The sequence below is a fragment of the Parasteatoda tepidariorum genome, chromosome 9, assembly GCF_043381705.1.
Source record: "Parasteatoda tepidariorum isolate YZ-2023 chromosome 9, CAS_Ptep_4.0, whole genome shotgun sequence".
In the NCBI taxonomy this organism is placed as follows: domain Eukaryota; kingdom Metazoa; phylum Arthropoda; class Arachnida; order Araneae; family Theridiidae; genus Parasteatoda; species Parasteatoda tepidariorum.
This window is the reverse complement of record NC_092212.1, coordinates 50,956,808-50,979,540: the sequence shown is the minus strand read 5'-3', so window position 1 is coordinate 50,979,540 and position 22,733 is coordinate 50,956,808. Positions and strand designations below refer to the sequence as shown.

Here is a 22,733-nt window from a genome sequence, read left to right as displayed (position 1 = left end):
TACGTAAATCTGGCCTTGATTTCACAGTAGAACAGTTTAACGAGGACCGATACCGCACATCCTCGGTCCCTATGCAGACTGAGCCAAGCGGTCATCCACACGCACACTGACCGCAGAAAGTGATGCTTGACTTTGGTAATCTGCTGGGAACCGTATCTTAATGATCAATCAACTGCAGGACAGGTGTAAAAATAAAAACGAAAAAGTTGGTAAAAAAAAGATAACAATTTTAATAATTTTTTTTCAATGAAATTTTACATACAAATTTTTGCAATATAATGTTACAATTGAAAATTTAATAGAAATAGATTTTATGTTTGTTTGTTGCTTATGTTAAGTTTTGTTACATAAATATTTGAATAATTAAATTAGGAAAAAAACAACCTATAAACCCAAATTAAGCAAAAACCAATCATGGATACATCAATCCTTCTGATTTTAAACAATATGCTACTAAAAAGATAATGAAATTAAACTGTGATAGCACTCTAGTTGACTAACTTTGATTCTACGCCAATAAACAAAATGTTAGAAATTTATTAAAAAGGTAGGTAGTTCTTTTTTGGTTGGTAGCTCACAGAAGGACTTAAAAATGGTAAGGAAGCTCAGGATCTTTGTAAGTTTGGTGACCACTGGTCCATATGATGACACTTAATTCTTTTATAGAGTTATGAAATAAAAAAAATAAAGCATCTTAAACTTTTATAACAACTTGCCCCTAACAAAATTAGCAGCCTAAAACATGTAAACTTAAAATAATAGAAGAAACTTGCTTCCTATAAAGAATTAACAGGAATTTTGTGTTTTCATGAAAAAACTTAATGCATAATCCACGAAAGCATGGTGTTAAACATGAAAACTTAAATTAACAAAAGAAACTAGTCTCAAATATAGATAAAAAATGAATTTATATATTTAAAAAAAAACTTAGTTATGAAACTTCCATTAAATGAAGCATTCCAAAAAGATATTACATGCTTGCCAATGTATTCAATTTGAAATAAAATACACGAAATTTTAATAGGTGTTAATATTACTTTTTATTTTCAAATGCAATGGCATGTTTCCTTAAAAAAATGAATTTGAACAATTTTATTCTAAGAACATTCTTATTTAGAGAGATACCCATATCTGTTCAGTCTCATTTTCGGAAGAGCTGCTCACGTCCTGCATGTAATTAATAGTTTCACTACTCCTAATAGTTACAGAACTATCTTCAAACGTTAAACTAGTTTTGGGGTTATGATAATTGTGAAAATTATTTTCTTCACTTTCTTTTAAATTTTTTGTACTGTTTATATTATAATCAAGACTAGAACTTGTATGTTCACAATTTTCTATATCATCTTTCATTTTGGTAGGTATAGTTTCCATATTTGTGTCATTTTCAAACACTTTTTTATGCTTCATAAGTTTGGGTTTCTTCCTTTTAGGCCCAGTTGAATTATCGGACAAAGAACCAAAATTTTTCAAATCAGCTAATTTTCTTATAGCTTTGTGATTGTGCAGCGGCTTATCAGTAGAATGACTTACCGATTTTTTTGTAATGTGTTTACAAACTGAGCTATTAAGTTCACAAGATAATTCTGAAATGTGCTTTGTACATTCAGAAGAATCTGTATTATCAGGGAACACACATTCTAGATTTGAACGAGATTCAGGGTCAATCACATTATTAACTGGGGTTCTTTTTTCATAACGACTTATATTACTGTCCAAATTCAAAAGATTGTCAGTCGATTTGGAACCTATTGCACTTTTATCAAAAGATTTCTTTTCTACACCAGCAATATTAACATCCTGACTGCATGGTTCAGAATCAATTGCATTTCTATTAAAAGCTTTCTTTTCATTAGGAACAAGACTAGTATCTTGTATTGCTGATACCTCAATCAATTCAAAATCAAATGAATTTTTACAGGCATCTTTCTCTTCCTCATTAACCATATCAGAATCTTGATTCAAAAGTTCATTGGTCAGTTTAGATGCAACTGCATTTGTATAACAAGCTTTCTTTTTGTCAAAAACAATATTAGCATCTTGCACTAATTCAGAGTCCATTGCAATTTCACCAAAATCTTTCTCTTCTATACTAACAATATTAGTACCTTGATTGGATGAATCATCAACTGATTTAGAGCCAATTGCACTTTTATTGAGAGCTTTCTCTTCATCAGGAACTGATTCTTCAACAAATTCAGAATCAAATGTATTGTTATTTATAGCTTCCTCTTCATCACAAACAATATTAACATCCTGATCCCATGACACATCAATCAATTCAGAGCCATGTGCATTTATATCAGGATCTTTTACTGCATCAACACGAATTGAACTTTGAACTGATGATTCATAATCAGGATAACTGACTGCACTTTTATCAGGAACTTTATTTACATCACAAATAATACTTTTACTGTCACTTAATATTTCATCATCACAATAATAAAATGAGTTATTAAATAAACCAGTTATTTGACTGCTATTTTTGCCTTTTAAAGAAACTGAACTGTCTGTCAACATACTTTGTAAGTATGTGAAAGATTCAGAATAAACAGACTTTTCAGCAGGAAATTTCTCTTTATCAACTGCAATGTTTGTCATAAGTAATTTTTTATTTTTGCTTATTTCACACATTTCAATTTGGGGACCAAAACGTACAGATTTTCGTTTAATTTTCTTGCGAACAAATATATCTTCAGCTAACACCCCTGAGTCAAGAGAGTATTTGATTGAATCTTTAGAATTAGCTTCATTGTTTTGTTCCTCCTTGATAATATCAGTTGAACATAGTTCATCAACAGAGCTAGAAAGATAAATTTTCAATTAAATTTCATAGTTTGCAGTTTTAAATTTAAAAAAAAGGAAGGTTATAGTTATAATTAATGGAAATAAAATGAATTTAAATACTTCATTTTAAAACAGAGTATTAACATGTCAGAGAAAGGTACAAGAATTATAATTACCCTCAATCCTTATACATGCACACTCCTTCATACAAGCAAAATTGGACAGTTGGTAGTTGTAATATTGTGAGTATATGAAAATTTAATTAAATTCACTCATTTATTAAACAAATTTTTTCATAACTAATAAATCTTGTACTAATTTTTTCAATGTCATGGTTCACATAATTTAGAGCAAGAATAAAAACCACAACTAGTTCTAACTTTTATTTGAACCATAACATAAATTAATCAATACCTAAAAAATTAAAAAGCCCATGAATTCCCGGTCAGAAAAATTTATCTGCATAGGAAAAACAAGAATATGAAGAAAAAAAATTGCAGCACATATTTGTTTATACTAAGTATAGTGTATAAGTTGACTTTTCGAACTCCCAAAACTTTATGAAAAATAAGGAGTTGTCAGATACACCAGTAACGAAGTCGAAATTTATTGATTGTGAACATTATTAATAATGAAATAGAAATGCATAAATCTGTATAACTTTATCTTTACAAATTACTCCATTCAACAATTATTATTAATATGTTACTTACAAGTAATTTATTAATTTTTTCTCATTATATTTTTGTTCTGCATATAAAGGTTTTTTTAAAGAAAAAATACTTCAAATTATGTTAAAAGAAATTAAAAATAAAAAAAGTTAAGAAAATTTATTCAAGAGTTTTTAAAAAATATACGAAAACTTTTAGAACCTATTATAAAGCTACAAATTTAAAGATTCAACAACGTTAGCAGTGTTATCACTTGCTTCCCATTCTGAAATGAATTCGATTTCATCCTCATCTGTTGAGACCCAAAGAAAATCATCTCCAAACACAGAATTCTAAATTCCACATTTTAAAAAAATTTTGCAAAAACATTTGAATGAAATTTTTTTTTTATGCAACTAATATCATTTGACAAATGACATCTATAGAAATAATAATCGAAATGTTGACAGCGACGTATACACAGAGATATACAATTTTTATATTAATAACATATCAAGGTAGGCAGATTACATTGCTAAAGCAAAATACCTAATAATGAAACAATTGTGCTTTTGCCTTTTTAGAAAAACGGAACCATCTCAATAGAAATTTACAAATGGGGGACAACAACACAAATAGAAATTTGTCTATTTTTATTACTAATATATATTATTGGCATATACCTTTCTGTAATATTTTCCACAGGTGGAGCATCTGGCTTTTTCAAATTATTCCTTAAGTCATCACATAATCTTCTGCATTTCAGATAGAATTTGTCATGAAACTTAACAATTCTTTCAGCATAAAATGAATACAGCTCTCCAATTCCATTGATTCCTTCACTTTGCAGGGCTGCTTCTAATAAGTCCTATAAATCATAAGCCAAATGCACAATATATTAATAACACAAACAAATTTTTTGCTGCATTTATACAAATACATATTGTTGGAGCTGTGATAGCTCAGTGGATAGAGCGCTGTTCTTCCAATAAGGTGTACTGGGTTCGAATCCCAGTAGATACGAATTTCGCACCCAGCTTGCACCGACCACAGTGCTGTTGTGAAATATCCTCAGTGGTAGACAGATCGAGGGTTAGAGTCCCCTTGCCATCAGGCTAACCGTGGAAGGTTCTCATGGTTTTCCTCTCTATGTAACGCAAATGCGGGTTAGTTCCATCAGAAAGTCCTTCACAAAGGCAAATTTCCCCCAATACTTGATCCAGGAGTTTCCTTGTCTTCTGGGTTGGGGTCAAAATTACAAGGCTACGAACATTAGTAGTCGTAAATCCAAAAACTGGGTTGGCTGTTCCACGACAGTTATAAAATAAAATAAAAAATACATATTGTTCGGGACGCGATAGCCTGGTTGGTACCGCACTGGGCCCATGCCCAAGAAGTCCAGGATTTGATCCCCGCCGGCCGAAGACTCTCCGTGTAGTAAATTGTGACTGATGCATGTTAAATCTGTCGAGTCACAAAGTTTCCCATGACAAATCATACCTCTGGGGGTACTGATCCAGGAGTTCCCTTGTCTTCTAGGTTTGTTCAAAATTACAAGGCTACGGAGTTGAACATTAGTAGTCGCAAACCCAAGATTTGATCGACTGTTCAACTTCTGTTATAAAATAATAAAATATATATTGTTGCCTAATTTAGGTGTAATGATTTCAAATCTGCAATCAGTTTCGCTCCCTAAGGTACAATTTTTCAACTACATTTTTAGTCTATTTTTGTTATTGAAATGTACAAGTTAAAAAACGTTATATATCAGGGGTCTGTCCAGCATAAATTTACTACCGTTTAGCGGCACCTTCACAGAGTCAACTTTAGGAAAAACGGTAGTTTCACAAAATACTTTTAGAAGAGCCAGTTCTCATGCAAACCTCATTCTTGTTGCAATCTATGAGAAAGAAAAGAGTTTTTCTGCCAGGTGTCTTTTTACATAAAGGTGGCAAACGTTTGGTCAGATAGTGTAATATGGTAGGCCTAACTGATCACTTACACTATATCAAAGCAAGCTTTTTTTCGTGAGTTTTTTAAAATGAAATGACGAGGCTCTCACCCTACAGGGTGCATAGTCAAATTATTCAACAAAAAATAAGTACTTTTCAAGCACTCAAATAATATTTTCAAGCACTTTAAAAATATATCATAATTAGGCAGAGTGGAAAAGTTTTTGACAATTGACGTTTTTATCAAGTTTTTACTAACATGTCAACGAAAAAAAAAAAAAACCTTTTGGAATTGTTTTTGACAAAATTTTTGAATCAAGTAAATCAAATGGCGTTTTCATACGCTATATTGGGTTGAAATAATTGCGAAAACGTTGAATAGAGCAATGTCAACTGGGTCTTTCTGCATAATTCGTAGCAAAAATCAACACGGTAAAGGAAAAATCTCAATTTGGAAAAGGGAAAATGAAGCACTCTTTAAAAACACCCAATGAAAAAAGCACCTTTTAGGGCTTTTAAAAAATGAAAATCAAAAATAAGCACCTTTAATCACTTTTTAAAAACGCTATTCACCCTGCTCTATAAATTTCACAGGAAGTTAAAATTCAAACATTTGAACATTATAAACACTATTGTAAATTTATTCAAATAGGCCTTTATTTTTTAGAAAACATATTTTCTGTATGACCCAGTCAAAAATGTTCTCATAATCAAAATAACTTTTAGCACTAGTTCTGATAGAAATGATTTTTAAATTTGGATACAATTTTAAGCCCAAAATTTTGCAAAAGCAAAACTTTTTTTGAATACATGGGGAAAAATATATAGAAATTTACCAGCCATAAATGATTTTGATTTGTAGCGACAATTTTTGGAAAATATTTTCTTACTTTACCATATTTTTGTGTTGATTTTTTAATATAATTTTCAATTTTCACAAATTATGTCTAAATTTTTACAAAATAGGTACTTTAATTTTCACAAATTAAATCTACATTTTAACAAAATAGGTACTTAAATTTTCACAAATTATGCCTAAATTTTCACAAAACAGGTACCTCCTAAAAAACCTAGACAAACCCCTGTATATAATAGGGGGTCACATAAATGTTGCGACTAACTTCTAGGGGAGTTGGGACACATTATCAAGATAATAATTGCATAGAAACCCTTACCTGGAAATGTGGTTGCACATGGTTAAGGGCAATTCTCTGTTATGATCTGTTCAGAAGAAAATGGCGAAACAGTACCTAACAGAAAATTGTACCAAGCCATGTATGACAACATTTCTAGGCTATTGATCATAATAAAGAAAACAATTTTATTTTTTAAGAGATAAGTTTGAAATAATTATAAAAATAATTTAAAATATGTCATTTAGTAATATTAAGCATTTTAGATATAATATTGTTTTGAAATAATATTAAGTATTAATATAGTTTATCAAAACTCTTCGATTGGTATAGGTAGAAAAATAATCTGATTTAAATAAATATTTTTTTTTAAATCACAATTGTTGCTAACCCTGTTTGCCTTACATGAGAAAAAAAGTTTCTTTAGATACTACAGTTATTATGTTAACAAGAATAATTTTTCAATTTTAATAATAGCATATATAAATACTTTGAAAATAAATATGCTAAGTTGAATAAGCATAGAAAAGTGCTACATCACATTTATTTATATTTTAAAATAAAACTCACCAAAGAAATAGAACCATTTATTGGTAATAGTTGTACCATTTTCTCAATCAAAGATTTCACATAATCTATGATAACTTTACTTAGCATTTGCAACAAATGAGAAGACATATCTAAATGTAAAATCATCTTTAGTGGAATAATCAATATTTTAGAGAAAAACACCATAATAAAGAGTAAAAATTTTGCATAGTATTTATGATTAGAAAGATTATCTGATAAGTAGGAATCACAAAACTATAATAAATTAAAATATATATATTTATTAGAGTTTTTTTCTTTCTTTTTTTAAAACATAAGTTACAAATTCTAAAAATGTAACAATAGGGCTATAATTATTAGTTAAAGTTAATTATTTCTTTATTTTCTTTAGAATAAATTACAAATTATAATTAATTAAATATGATGACGAAAGACAAAAAAGTCTAGTACGTTTTACAGACATTTTCAACATTAAAACAAAATATTTGGTTAAAAAAAATTATTAATAATAACGAAAACTCTAAAGCATGGTATTTCTAATTTAGTTAATGAAAAAATTCCTAGCAAAATGAAAACTTTTTTCAAAATGAATGTTCATTAAGGAAAAATATTAATTTAATTACCTGTATAACCAAGAATAAACAAAACACAAGCTATACTTTTTGATACAAGCTTCATTATACTTTCATCTGATAGTTCCATTTCCTCAAGAGACAAATTTTTTCTAAATAATATAATAAAAAAATGCATAATTACTATTAATCTTTTAGCGATGTTAAATGATTTAAATAAAAAAAATTACACATAGATAATAATAAATTGTTTAAAATTGCATTACATAATGTTAACTAATTATTAGACATAAAACAAAAATAATAATAAAATAGGAATTGAAAGATTATACAAATAATAATCAATAAAAAATTATTAATAATGCTTTATAGAAGTTGAAAGATTTGAATAAAATAGTAACTTATTTAAAATTACATGTAATAATGTTAAGTTTCTGACACTAAACAAATTATAAACAATTAAAAACACATATACTGTGAACGATACATGTTAATTTTTTTTTTTTTTAAATAAATAAATGAAATTGAATAAGAAAAAAAAATAGCATGAGTTGCTTCCAAATCTAATGAAAAATTAAGAAATTGAAATATATAAATTTAACACCTGATTGATTAGCTTTACAAAAGTGTTTTATTTAATTTTTTGGTTCAAATGCATTCAATATTTCATCTGTACTTTAACTTAAAAAAAAAAAAAAAACTTGGCTTTACCATACTAGTACACAATGTTTTATACATTAAACTGCATTTCCCAGTCACTACATTCATCAGTTTTTATCTAGACTTCGAGTTTGATTAAAGAAACATAAACCTATTTTGTAATAACTGATGTACTGAAAGACCTTTAATAATTTTACAACTTACACTATTGAATTTAATTGCCTCTCTTAATTTCTGGAATTATTTCTTGCATCCTAAATTAATCTTACTTTAATTCTGAAAAAAATTTAAGAATTTTCCACTAAAAGAGAACATTTTAATACATTTAGACATTGTATCAAACTTAAGACTTTATCTTCCTTTCTGAATCCGGAAACCTCTTAAATATGGAATATTTGTAAGTGTAAAAATAATTTTTAAAAAATTCACAATGGAATCTTACAGTTTTTCATCAGGAGTTTTCATTATCAGTTGTGGAATTTCAGGAATAGGTGGTAAGGACTGAAGAATGGGTTCTCTTTCAGAATCATCATATACCTACATTGTAAAAGAAAATATTCATAAAGAAATAACAGAGTATTTAAATTCAAAACAATAATATAATCCAGAAAAAATGTAATAGGTAGGTGAAAACTTCATTTTCATCACAGGTGAAAACTTCATTTTCATCACATTAGAGCTGCAGAATGGGCTATCGACAACAGAGATATCCTCCGATCATATTCAGGGATGATTCGAGGACACATTATCACAATTTTAACCATCTGTAGAAAGCATTGTCTTCCTCACTTTGGGAGTCTGACAACCTCTAGGCTAGGGGTGCACAACCTGCGGCCTGCGGGCCAAATGGGGCCCATCGACTAATGAAGTGCGGCCCGCGAGAGCTTCTAAACACAATAAAAAGAATTTTAAAAAATGGCAATTTTAAATCGGACTTTTAAGTCATCACGTTTTGACACAATCAATTTTAACAGATTCTTTAGTAAATGTATGTTTAACGCGCTTTCCTTAAGCCGATTTAATTGTAAATATAAATGATTTTTATTAAACAGTTATTTCCGCTTTTCTACGTGATTTCGAAAATCCTGAATTTTTATTATGACGCGAGTTTCAGATCGCAAATTTAAATAATCACTTTTCGTGCACTTTATTTGTGGCGATTTTATCTTAAACCTAAATGATTTTTTATCTTTTTTTGTGCAATTCTTTCTTTTTTTTCAACAATTTTTTTCGGCAGTTATTGCTATTTATTCCCACGTATTGTAAAAAATTCCAATTGCTCTGTTACGACATGCAAATTTCAAATCACGCACTTGACACGCTTTATTCATGCTGAGTTCAGCATAAATATATTTTTTCCCAATTATTTCTATACTTTTCTACACGATTTTGATGATCCCGTTATTTAACTATGATGTTATTACGACACGTTATTGTTAATCGCGCAATTAAATAATCACTTTTTGATACGGTATTTCGGTGCAGTTTTCAAATATTTCTTAGTAGGTCAAATATTTCTTTTCTTCAATGTTTATTTATTTTGATAAATCTATTGTTCATACAGTAAAAATAGCAAGTTTTTTTTTTGTAAAAAAAAAATATATATATAAGTTTTTTTATTTCTGAATGAATTCTAATAATGGAACACTACTAAGTTATTGATATTACTAAGTTTATTGATAAAAAAAATGGAACGCTAATATTTAAATAAACATTACTACATTTGTCATTAACATGTCTAAATACACGTGCAGCCCTTCGTTAGCCAACCTGCTGTGCAAGTGGCCCTTCACTCAAAAAGGTTTGCACCCCTACTCTAGGCGAATTTCAGCACTTTACGATTTAATGAACGATAATAGATAACGAGTTAATAAGGACTAATATGGTGTATCTTCTGTCACTACACAGGCTTATCAAAGTAATCACCCACCAACTTATTGACTGCAGCCAGTGATGCTTGATTACGTCTCTTTGTAATCAGTCTACTGCAGGACTAGAAATAATGATATAGAGAATTTTTTATTGCGTAAGCCAATGTGTGTCAGAAGATCAAACAAAAGTCAAAGTTTTATGACCTAATAAAGGCAAGTTTATACAGAGTAGTAAATCCATGAGCAGTATGATTAAATTTATTGAATGCTTACAAGTTAATTTTAGTTAAATGATTTTTATTTTTATGCTTAATTAAATAAATGCAATATTTATATTACATTTCTTTCTAAATAAACATTATGTGTCTATCAATCTAAACTACAGAATTCATTCAATCTAAACCTGTTCAATCCTCAAACAAAATTAGCAAAAAATAAATAATAATAAAAAAATTTACTTCTTTTAAATTAGCAGTCATAAGTATCAAATGCTCAATTTCATTATGGAATTTTCGTAATTTCATGCAGTGATCAAGAACAGGATCGCAACGAGATTCCAGGAATTTTCTGAAATAAAATATATTTATGCTTTAGTTACAAAAGTTCATTGAAGTAAAAATTTCGAAAATTAGAATTCCACAAAATATACCCATAATCAATATACCACACAAATTATAATTTAAAAGTATTTTAAATTGTAGTTTTAACAGATAATTATTATTTTTAAACACCGATAAATATTAGACTCCTGTATTCAAATCACAATATTACATTCATCTAAACTAAAAAAATTACATTTTCAGTTAAATTTATAACCAGGTATTGTATTTACTCATTTAATTATCTAAGGTTATTTAACTATTTCTCAATTCAACTATATAACTCCTTTTTAAAACTACTATTGTTATGATTTATTGCGTATTGTATTATTATGTATTGTATTGTCAACAAATTTTTAATAAGATAAATACTTTAATTTAGATAATTAATAAAATGGAGAAATAATTAATATTCATTAGCAAATAAGTTTAAAATAAAATTATTATAAAGTATAAAATTTGTCACCTGGGTCGAGCTTTGGGAATAAGCTTTAGTGCATCATCATAAGAGAAGGAATTCATCATTGAAGGAAAAAAATGTCCTTTTCCTAAAAATAATAACACTCAGTAAACATCTGAAACTATTTATAAAAAATTTTATTTTAAGAACAGTTAGTTACCTGAAGATATTCTCTCCAGTTTAATGCTACGTAACCATACAAGGTTACGTTGCATTAAACCGTTGCATTAAAATAATATCAATTTCACAATAAAAAATTTGAGTTCTAAAAAAAAATTGATGATGAATAATCATATTACCAAAAATATGCATGGTTGAGCAATACAGGGATGAGATTAGCCAAAAGGCAAAAAAGCTGAATTTCCACGATAGTAAATTTTACGCAAGCGCAACCCTTTAATAATAAATTCCAGACAGTTTAAGGTAATAAATAATGTGTTGACATACAATTGTGTACTAATCTATTATTATATAAATGATTACATTGATACTTAACATTTAGTGAAAATAAAAATTACCAATTGAAAAAATAAAGCTGGAAATTATATTTTTCCTCAGTTCACATAAGAGACAATTATTACTTGAAAAACTACCTGGTTTAGCAAATTAAAACTACTGAGAATATACATTAATATTTCATTTCTTTTAATAAATACTGTTATGTGATTTATAGCAAATATATCAGTAATATTACTTTTTAAATTATATTGGGAAAAAAAATTTTTAACAATGGACCAAATCATTATGTTCATGTTATAGTCTAATCTAACTACAGCCCTTTGAAACATATCAATAACAGTGAAGTAGAAATATATAGTAACTCCTTAACATACAAAAATTGCTATTTTAGTTTGAAAAATTACATGACAATCAGCAACTGTTTAGATAATTGTTTTTTATTTGATAAGAATTTTGCATTTTATAGCATAAATAACAGCAATTATAAATAAAATTTTGATGATGAGTTAATTAACTCTTTTTCCCCAAAAATTTTTTTTTAATTAAATACCTTTTTAAGTGATTGCTTTTGTTTGCTATATCTTTTATGTTTGCTATATTTAGTCGTTAGTCCATCTTCAAACATCTTGTGACAAATCCTATTTTTTCTTCTTTGCAAGCACAGAATGTAAGTTTTGAATATATTCCCTTCCAGTTTCTCTGATGTTGTAACACTTACATATACTAATAATCGTCGTTAGAAAAACAGTCACCTTTATAGTAACTAATTTTAAAAAAATTTACTTCTTACAAGAATCGCGATAGTTGATCTTAAAATTGCGTGAATATGAATAACAATTATGGATTTTGAAATCACATGAATATGAAACTAGATATACGATTTTGAAAATGAGAAAATACAAACTGGGATATAGAATTTTTAAAACGCGTAAATACAAATCACGATTCATAATTTTTAGATCGCGTAAATACGAATCATGATGCGTAATTTTTAGATTGCATAAATAAGAATTATGATGCATAATTTTTAGAATGCGTGAATGCGAATCCCAATGCCTTATTTTAAAATCACGTATAAATACGAAAATCAATGTTTGATATTATAAACCGCATGAGCAAATCAAGACATTGAATTTTAAACTTGCGTGAATACGAATCGCTACATAGGTTTTTAAAAAGGCGTAAATACGAATCACAATATCGGATTTTTAAATCTCGTAAATAAGAATCGCAACGTACAATATTCAAATCGCGTGAATAAGAATCGCAACACGCAAATATGAAAAGCTATGTTTGATATTAAAATCGTGTGAATAAGAATCGAGATATTAGCAGATTCCAGGCTTGGTACTTCTAAAAGGCTTGTCAGAAACAGCGTCGTTTGAACTACAATAATCTGATCTATCTGGAGGGCGGGTAAAAAATTCGGAAAATCTTATCTGCTGCGAGTAAAAGGGGAGAAAATAGCTAAAATAAGTAAAAATGAGAAGGGATTGGTATCTAGGTAGTTTGAATTTTCTGCTTCTCTTTGATAAAAAATGACCATTTATAGACATTTTTATTTCCAATAACAGTGTCAGATTACTTATATTCTTGTAGGTTGGCTTTTTAGCACGTAAATTGCTTTGTTAAATTTTATTTTAAAGTTCTTTCATTTTTTAATTATAATTTTAATAAAGATTGATGTTTCATTCTAATGCTCTTTACTTTTCCTTACTGCATTAGAAAATATTTTAACAAATAATTATAACCAATAAATAACATGGCTAAATATTGATACCATTAATAAAAAAAAATGTTAAAATTAAATTTTTTTACAAAATATAAACAATGATTGAGTCAATCAGTATTGGTTTTCTTTTTAACGTTATCATAAGTCCAAGATTTTTCCAAACTCTTAGCTGCAACCTTTCCTACTTCAAAAAATCCCAGTTATCCTTTATTTACTAAATGGGAAACTAGTGCGAAGCAGGGTCGTTTCTAAATGATTTTGCTCAGAAGCTCAATGCTGGGAAAATAAACTTGCACCTTGCAAATACCAAATTTATTTTAGATTCTTTCAATCATATGTTTAGATTTAATGCAGTTTTAGCAACCTTTTTGATGAAGTAATATCAAGTGTTTGCAACGAATGTTAAAAAAATATACACTAAATGAGAAAACTTCGATCCATAACCTGGGTGCATAGTCAAATTATTCAACAAAAAATAAGCACCTTTAAAGCACTTTTCGAGCACTCAAGAAATATTTTTAAGCACTTTAAAAAAATATCATAATTAAGCAGGGTTGGAAAGTTTTTGACAAATGACTGTTTTATCTTGTTTTAAGCGTCATATAAAATAAAAAAAATCTTTTGGTATTGTTTTTGACAATCGTCAGAAATCATGAAATTTTGAATTATGTAAAATGAATGGCATTTTCATAAGCTACGGACTGACAATACGCGAAATAGATTGGGGTTGAAGGAATAGTAAAAACGCTGAATAGAAGACTGTGAACTATGTCTTTTTGCATAATTCGTAGCGAAAATCAACATGGTCAAGGGAAAATTAAGCACTTTTTAAAAACACAAAATGAAAAAAGCACCTTTAAAGACTTTTAAAAAACGAAAATCAAAAATAAGCACCTTAAAGCACTTTTTAAAAACGCTACACACCCTGATAACCTAATAATTCATATTTTGGAATATTTCTCTATTGGTACTTAAAAATGATCACTAGACGTTGATGACAATGAAAGTGGCATTCATGAACTTATAGAATATTTTAAAAAATTAAAGAATTGGACGAACTCAAGAAGTCAAACACCTGGGGTCATATTTGAGCAAACTATAACATGCATTATTTCAAGTTCAAGAACTGGTAATTGACACTTGGCAAATTCTGTTCCATTGACTTTAAGTATTGATATGGAAATATCTCTACTTTTTCTAATGAATAATTTGTACTTATTTTTTTAAATTAAAAAATATTGTGGATTATTACAATATTTCTAAATTATTACCTTAAGAGAATCAATAAAGCACAATGCAAAGTGATTAAAATCCCACAAATCTAGTTTCAAACAAAGGCTTATTATGAATTTCATATATTTTTTAACAAACAAGAAATATATCAATCAAAAATGGTATAACAGTTCATTGAATTATGACATATATGGTGATTAGTAATCAATTAGTAATCAAAATGGTGATCAGTAATCATTTTTCAATTTTTTGCCACAGAACATTTTATACAAATCAGATGTTATCACTAAATTATTGACTAATTTTGGAAAGTAAATTAGTTAAACTTAAATTAATCACTTTAAAAAAATGAAAACAACGAAAATGTGTTAATAGCAACAACTAGCATTAATAAACTTAAGATTTGCAAACAAATATTCCAAGCCCAATCTTTCACTTTAAGAATAAGGCACATTAGGTGAAATGAATAAGGACTCAACTAAATTAGGACTACTTACGAATTAAATAAAATAAATCAAGTTTTTACAATCATCAATTAATAAAAATATGTTCTTATCTCAGACTAAAAACAGTTTGAAGCAACAAAATTGATCAATAACAACACCGCCAGACATTTTAAAACGAAACCGCTACACATGTTATTTTTGCTGCACGTTTCCCGTTGTCTATTTCAGCTTAACAACTTGCAGAAAACAATAGGAACTAAGGAAAAAAATAATATTTTTATTTGTTGGCAACAAAAAGAAAGTTTGTGGTTACCATTATTTTATTTTTTTCGCTTTATGGGCTAGCTTTCGCGATCGCAACGCTTGAGTACGCCGTCTAGCGGGAGCCTGTAAATATCAGACATTAATTTATCACGCTTTCATTTAGTTCCATCGAAATCATTGAAAGAATTAGACGCCATTTTTTAGCAGTAAATAAGAAACAAAATTTCCCTAAGGAAAAGGCCGAAGAACTTGAAAAAAATCTCCAGAATATTAGTAAATCTTTCAGGAACAGAACACGCCAAACATTTGAAGAAAAATTCCTCAATAATTTTTAATTTCTATTATCAACAAACTTGCAACTCCTTCTAGTTATACTATTACAATCAAATAGATTTCGATGTCTTTCATCCCGGTCTCATTAGTGATTCAGCATATTTCGATATCATTTTTGTTTCGTTCTTACTTAATATTAATTTGTTTGCGACAGTTAATTTGTATACCTCCTTTATCATTTCGAGGAGTTTAAAAATATAATATTTAGGATTTTAACTTTTTTGTATACCTCTTTTATTGCGTCATCACCACACCCACACGCAACGTGTGTATTGTTAAACGTGTGTAGTTATTTAAATTCTTATTCAAAAGTATTAGTTTATTTATTTATTTTTTTTTTTTTTGAACTGACAATTTCTGTCCTTTTTTAGATATTTTAAAGTGCTATTTAAAACTGCTGCATATCACATGAAAGCATTAAATATATCATTTGTAGAATTTTAGAGTAAAATAAAAGGGAATTCTGATCCTTAGAAACATAAATTAAATAGTCTGATGATCGAATGATGGGGCAAAAAAAAAAAAACTTTTTTTCCTTTTAAACTAAAAAATTGTTTATTTATGAATAATTTATTTATACTCAAATTGCTTGAAAGATGATATGTTCCCTTCTAATGACAACGAAATTTTTTGTTTTATTCAGTCATTTATTTATATTTATTATGTCCGACAAAGTAAAAAGGGAAAAAAATGCATTTTAGGCTTCTGAGGGCCCCAGCTCCGAATAAAACTTTAAAAAAAGAGGGGGGAAAGTAGGATCTGGGGGCCCTTGTCATCTCGGGGCCCCAAGCCACAGCTTATTTAGCTTATACGTAAATCCGGCCCTGTATTTGCCTTGCAGCCTCCTCAAGGGCAAATAATGCCTCTTTCAGCGCAGGAAGGGAACAAGCAATTATATCTACATATACAAGTAGTTGTATTGATCTGGTACAAATGTGACCACTGGTATTGATATTTGAATCACGAATAACTCTCTTAAGTGCAATATTAAGAAGACAGGAGAGAGAATCTCCCTGTCGAGTTTATGTTCCAAGATTTTCTGACAGAGACCCCAGAAACTTAATCTTACACTTTGTATCTCTCAATGTAAGTCTCGTTAATTTAGGTATTTTAAAAGTATTCATTGTTTCAAGAAAATAATTTCTATTGATAGTATCAAATATATAAATAAACAAAACATAATTACATCTAACATGCGGCTCGTGTTGCGAGCGTCTTTTCAAAAGTATGCCAGTTGATGGGGGCCTGTTATAAAGCGCCATACTGTTTAATTTAAGGTAGCCTTTTCAGTGTTGCCAAAAGACTAAACATTGTTTATTTCTTTTTCTTGGTTCCTTTTTTTTTTTTAAATGAAATTTCCGTGAAAGGATACGTTCATTTTGAAACAGAAATAGGCAGTTCTAAACATATTCAAAATGGCGTTGGTCTCTTATCCTGTTTTGTTTTCGTTTTAGTAACTTATTAAAATGTCTGAAGGAAATGTTTTGGAGCGAGTGATGAAAGGTATTTTACTGTTCTTTATCTCTCTTTTTAAGAGTGTCTTGTTGTTGTCTAATTACTGTTATAATTTTTTGTCTTAAATGAATGTACCAATTTTGAGAGGAAAATTTTCCAATTTACTTATCATTAAACTTGGTGCAGTACTTTCGGATTTTGTTAGTTTATTAAGATCAAGTGCGTAGCGGAGGAGAATTTTCTGATTTATCATCAGGATTATATGCTTTTATTACTGATGGATTAAAGTAGTTTTTATTTGATGTTCATGTTTTAATATGTTGAAAATTTAAACTGATGATAATTATCTAAAGTCTGACATATCCTAATTTTGTGTTTTATTTAGATATAGGAGATGTAGAAAGTCGCCTGTTTGACCATAGGCCATTCGTTCAGGGGGAAACTAAGTTTTTCTTGAAGGAATTTGAAGTAGTATCAATTTTTTATTTGACAGATTTAACTCCTTCATATTAATAGTATTTTTCCATTATTATTTAATTATTCCTTTTTTTATTTTGTTGGTTAAACTTGTTTTTTTTTTGGCTTTATTAAGAATTAATACATTTAAATAGTCAAATCCATCAAAATTTGTATGCTTCACATAATGTATAGCAATTATAAGTTATATTCCTTTATTATGAGTTATATTCCTGTATAAAATTCAACTACAATTTATAAGTTATATTCCTGTATTTGTAATTCTCCAAGTGTTTATTTATGTTCAGCTTCGATTTTTTGTTTCCTTACTCTTGCTTCATTAAAACCTTAATTTTTTAATATTGTATTTGTTTATTCCTATCATAACATTCTGCATGAGATTCATTTTCTATCGTTTGTACCTGTTACACCAATTTTCTCCCCATTCCTCTTATATCAAGGCAGTAGCACAGTTCTTTTTCAGCCCTCTCCTCTTAGAGAGCACATTTTCCCTCTCCATCGTGATGTCATGATCAGGTTTCCTTTTTTCCTCCAACCTTTTGGTGACCTTTTTTTAGATAATAAATATTTGTGAATATAATTATTTTTTTAAAACTGTTTAAATTGTCTTATTGTGTTTACAAAAGATCATTTTTTAAAGTACTCCATTTCTTATTGAAAGTACTTAAGAGTTCTTAAATGTTGTTTACTAATACTTCTTTAAATGTTAGAAAATTTAATATTATATCAAAATTTTAACAGGAAAAAAGAAAGGAAAGGGAAGTGAGGAGAATGTTTGAAATGCTTGAAATTGTGACTGAAATAAAAGAAACACAAATTGAAAAAGGTGTGAAACTTGGAGATATGCATCTTTGTAATTTAACTGGCCACTGTAAGTATCATGCTTTACTAAATATATATATAAAATCAAAAAATATACAACTTTTTTAAGACATTTACAATAGTCTAATTTCCTGTTAAAGAATTATTCAAAATAATTTATTCTTAAAAAATATTTCAAAATAATTTATACTTGGCCATCATTTAGTTTCTTTTGAATGCCTTTTAAATTTATGTAGTTTTCTTTTTCTCTCTCTTTAAGAATACATTAAAAATATTTATGCAGGTATTTCATTTGGCATTTGTCTTGAAATACACTAAACTTTTCTTTCTCTACAGATCGGTAATCCACTAAATGGTTTGTTTGTCAAGTTTTTCGACAAAATATTGCCAAGTGTGACAATTACATATACAGTCGAACCTCGATTTCACGAATTTTTCGATATCTCGAAGAAAAATAATAATTCCCTTCAAATTTCCTATATACTCAATGTTAAAAAAAATTTGATTTCACGAATTTTTTGTTCTAATCCCTCGATAACTTGAATATTTTTCTCCATAAATAGTGTAGATTTTTTTTCTAAAAATAAAAAAAATATTCCAAAAAAAATAAAAAATTTTAAAAATGGAAAACCAATTCTCATAATGATAAACTTTTTAAAAAAAATGGACATAAAGACGTCAGTGGCATGGAATGTGTCTCTCTCTACAATAATGAATGGCTTCAAGAAGGCTGGATTCATTAAAGATGACGAAAATAGTCAAACAATCAATATCGTTAATTCTGCTGAAAACTACACCGAAAATGATTGGGACAGATTGACCCGACTCCTGAAACTTGATGACTTGGAATTTCATAACTTTGTAAACGTAGGTGATGCAGTAACAGTGTGTGGTCAGTGGCATGACAATGATATCATCGCTCAAACAAAAGCTTCTTGTGAACTATCAGAAGAAGAGGATGAGGAAATCGAAGATTTACCACCCAATGTTACTAACAAACAAGCACTTTCTTCAGTGGACACTGTAAGGAGATTTATTTGAGAGGCAGCCAAATATGTCAGAGGAGACATTTAAAGCTTTAGTCCACTTAGATAGGAGCCTACTGTGTTTTGTCCCATGATACTTTGTCTCTATGATATTTTGCCACTCAAATTTGTCAGCTTTAAAGCCTGTCTTACAATATTTTATCAGGATAAGATTCTATTTGAGAAAGGAATGACTCATGATAGTTTATTTGTAATTCTGCACGTTGATCTCTTCTGCAATATTTTGGAACCATGTCCGAAAGTTTTTCTTTCGCATTTTTTGGTAAACTTAATTTTTTTCATTCATGAAATGCTGCTTTAAACCCAGTTGCAAATGCAATGCTACAATAAGAATTATTTGATACCTCTTATTGACATATATGCAATAAATGAGTTTCTATGTCCTTCTATCTATTTTCATTAGAAAGATTTGTTTCGTTAATTTTGGAGAATTGAAATCTTGAATATATGTGATTAAATTCTGGGAAGTGTTGTATAAATTATGTTCATTGTTGTGAAATTGATGATTGGAATTGTTTTACACCTTTTATTTAATTACATTAAATTGTTAAATATTTCTTTTGGAATATGAATGATTAAATTTATATTTAAAGTAACAATACATTGAAAATAAGTTTAATTAATATATCGGCAGATTCTTGAAGGAATTGACTGTAAAAATATTATAATTGAAAATTGTAGGAATTTTAAAATATCAGTAATATTTTTCTTAAAAATTTCCGTTCATTTCATGTTTTATATAAATCTTACTGTTACGAAATATTTTTTTTTTATTGATACATTAAAATTTTACATTGTATCAATAAAAGTAAGCTTTATTGAGTAAATAAAAAACTTTTAATTTCAGTTGAAGTGGCTTTGCGTATGTGCAATAATATTGTGGAAAGAGAGGATTCCAATAAAAAGGTAAGATGTGATTATTTATTTCTCAGAATTGTTAAAGTTGCAACAACAGTTCTAAACTCAAGATGTGTGCATTTTAAATGACCAATTGAAAAATGGCTGATAAATGTCTTTTTTTTAAAAAACAAAAATCAATGTAAATTATTATGTTTGTACATTTATTCTTACTACCTATAACACAGTGTCTCTTCTCCATTGTAAAATTATTTATTCTTTTGCTATATTTGATTTTTTGTTGTTTTTGATTCATCACACTTTTTATCTTTTGTATAACTATTATTTTTTAGAAGTTTTATACTTATTTATTCAGTTAATTTATTTGTTTTTGATGCTCTACTCTTTCTTTAATATTTATTTATAACCTATTACATTATCTTTATTGTTAAATTAATCTTTAATAAGATGTTGAATTATTGATTCCTGACTGATGCGTGTAAGGGTCAGGGAACTGGCCTTACATCAGAAAGGTTCTTGGTTCGAATTGCGGACAAGGCATTGGATGTTCTTTTAATCTCTGTGCCATCTGTCTTTATTGTGGGAGTAATGTTGTCCAACCTAATATGGTGCCTCTAACAGAGTGGCTAAAAAATATGCTCTTCAGATGCCTGTATTGATAAAATGTTCCCCAGGTGGGTGTTTGAAAAAAAAAATTAATTCCTGATTCATTTTTCCCTTTTTTAGAAAGACTTTTTAGATCGTAGGAGAGAACAGAGGAAAAAGGAGTGGATTGCATTTGTTGATGACATTCAGAATAAGAATACTGCAGTTAATCAAACATTTGCTGACAAAGAAGAGCAACTGAAAACATATTACAATAAATTAGAAGAAGCTATGCATATATCACCCACACAGTCGGACAATAGTATTTAAGCTATGTATTTATTGTATACTGGAACATCTTAATAATGGCAATAGTTTTTGAAATCTGAATCATGTTTTCAGTATCGTTATATTGTCTATGGAACTGAAACAAAAGAGTTGTTGATGAAAGTTTCATTGTTTAATAATTTATTCCCAAATTGTGTATTTATATTTTAACTTATGATTTATTATACTTATGCAACTTTGTAAAGTTTTAATGACATAGAATGGAAAATCTTTATGACTTTGTTATTTTTGTGAAAGAATGTTATGAAAAACGAATTTTGCCAAGAGGAAGAAATTTCTTTACTCATCTAGCATTATGAATAGTAAATGCATTATTAGTTGAAAAATTAATTTATTCATTGTTAGCTGTTATTTTAGAAGTCTGTAAGTATCTCAATTCAAAAATGTTTTATTTGCTGAAAAAAAAGTATTACAAGTTTTCTCCCAAATCTATAAATTATAATTCCTTCAAATGATAGCTTGCCAGGGTCTTTTATTTTTCCACTAATATTTGAACCATTTTGTTTATTTGCAGTTTAACTAAAATTGTTCTCAAACTTCTTTAGTCCCAATCAGCATAACAAAATTTTTTAGTTTATATAAAATACATAGCATAGCATTACGCCATGCTAAAAGTATTCAACAATTGACCAATGACCCATAAATGATGTTTTAATGTCTCCAGAATTATTTCATTCAGTTTGTAGCAATAATTTAATAAAGAATGAAAATGACAATTATTGAAAACAAAAACTAATTGTGCAAAATCACAAACGCATTACTTTCACTAATTATACCTACCTTCAATTTAGTTATGTATTTTCTAAACATTAAACATAGCATCAACATACAACTTATTGTATAAAATGTTCAGTTAGGAGATTTTTTTTACTGAAATTGCATATTTATTCATAAGGAATTTTTTTATTGAAATTTATTTCATGTTTTTCTGAGCTTATTTTATGTTGAAAGTCGCATAAAATAATTTCTTTTTCTGTTTGAAGTTTTAAAAACATAGAATGATAGAGGCATTTTGGAAACAATTTTTTTTAAACTTAAAATACATAACTATAATTTCTCAAATGTATTGAAAAATGTTTACTCATAACATTCCATGATGTTAAACACATGTGTTTATATCTTTATCTATATTGTTGGTTTTAAATCTGTTAAAAAAATTATAATTTAAATAAATCTGTCTTTGTAATTAAATAAAGAATTTGTGTTTATATGTCTGCTTACTGAATTGTAGGTATACCGTGAACACTAACCATTCAACCTGAAGCTAGTATATTGAAAGTTTCCCCATTTGATTTTTAGCAAATGGGGAACCGCAAATCGGTGAGTTCCTGTAGGCAAATATAAAGAGTTAATTTGTTTTTAGAATATCAATATCATAAAATCAGAACAATGCCGCCAAATGCATCAAACAATGTGGAGCAGCGAAGTGATCCGTATGT

General features: G+C 28.2%; 2 protein-coding genes across 2 annotated transcripts; one reads left to right on the top strand and one right to left on the bottom strand.

Annotated features, from left to right (window-relative positions):
* Nucleotides 1-1,015: 1,015 nt before the first annotated feature.
* On the bottom strand, nucleotides 1,016-15,337 carry LOC107437827 (putative leucine-rich repeat-containing protein DDB_G0290503). The gene is made up of 8 exons (XM_016049952.4): nucleotides 15,158-15,337; nucleotides 11,243-11,324; nucleotides 10,636-10,744; nucleotides 8,749-8,843; nucleotides 7,698-7,798; nucleotides 7,096-7,205; nucleotides 4,124-4,308; nucleotides 1,016-2,806 (listed from the first exon to the last, which is right to left on the bottom strand). The coding sequence occupies exons 2-8, from the start codon at nucleotides 11,299-11,301 to the stop codon at nucleotides 1,114-1,116; spliced, it is 2,352 nt and encodes a 783-aa protein (XP_015905438.2). The 5' UTR covers nucleotides 11,302-11,324; nucleotides 15,158-15,337; the 3' UTR covers nucleotides 1,016-1,113.
* A 1,654-nt stretch (nucleotides 15,338-16,991) lies between these two features.
* Nucleotides 16,992-21,751, top strand: LOC107437826 (biogenesis of lysosome-related organelles complex 1 subunit 5). The gene is made up of 5 exons (XM_016049951.3): nucleotides 16,992-17,206; nucleotides 17,544-17,626; nucleotides 18,377-18,506; nucleotides 20,351-20,409; nucleotides 21,088-21,751. The coding sequence occupies exons 1-5, from the start codon at nucleotides 17,170-17,172 to the stop codon at nucleotides 21,274-21,276; spliced, it is 498 nt and encodes a 165-aa protein (XP_015905437.2). The 5' UTR covers nucleotides 16,992-17,169; the 3' UTR covers nucleotides 21,277-21,751.
* The last annotated feature ends 982 nt before the right edge of the window (nucleotides 21,752-22,733 follow it).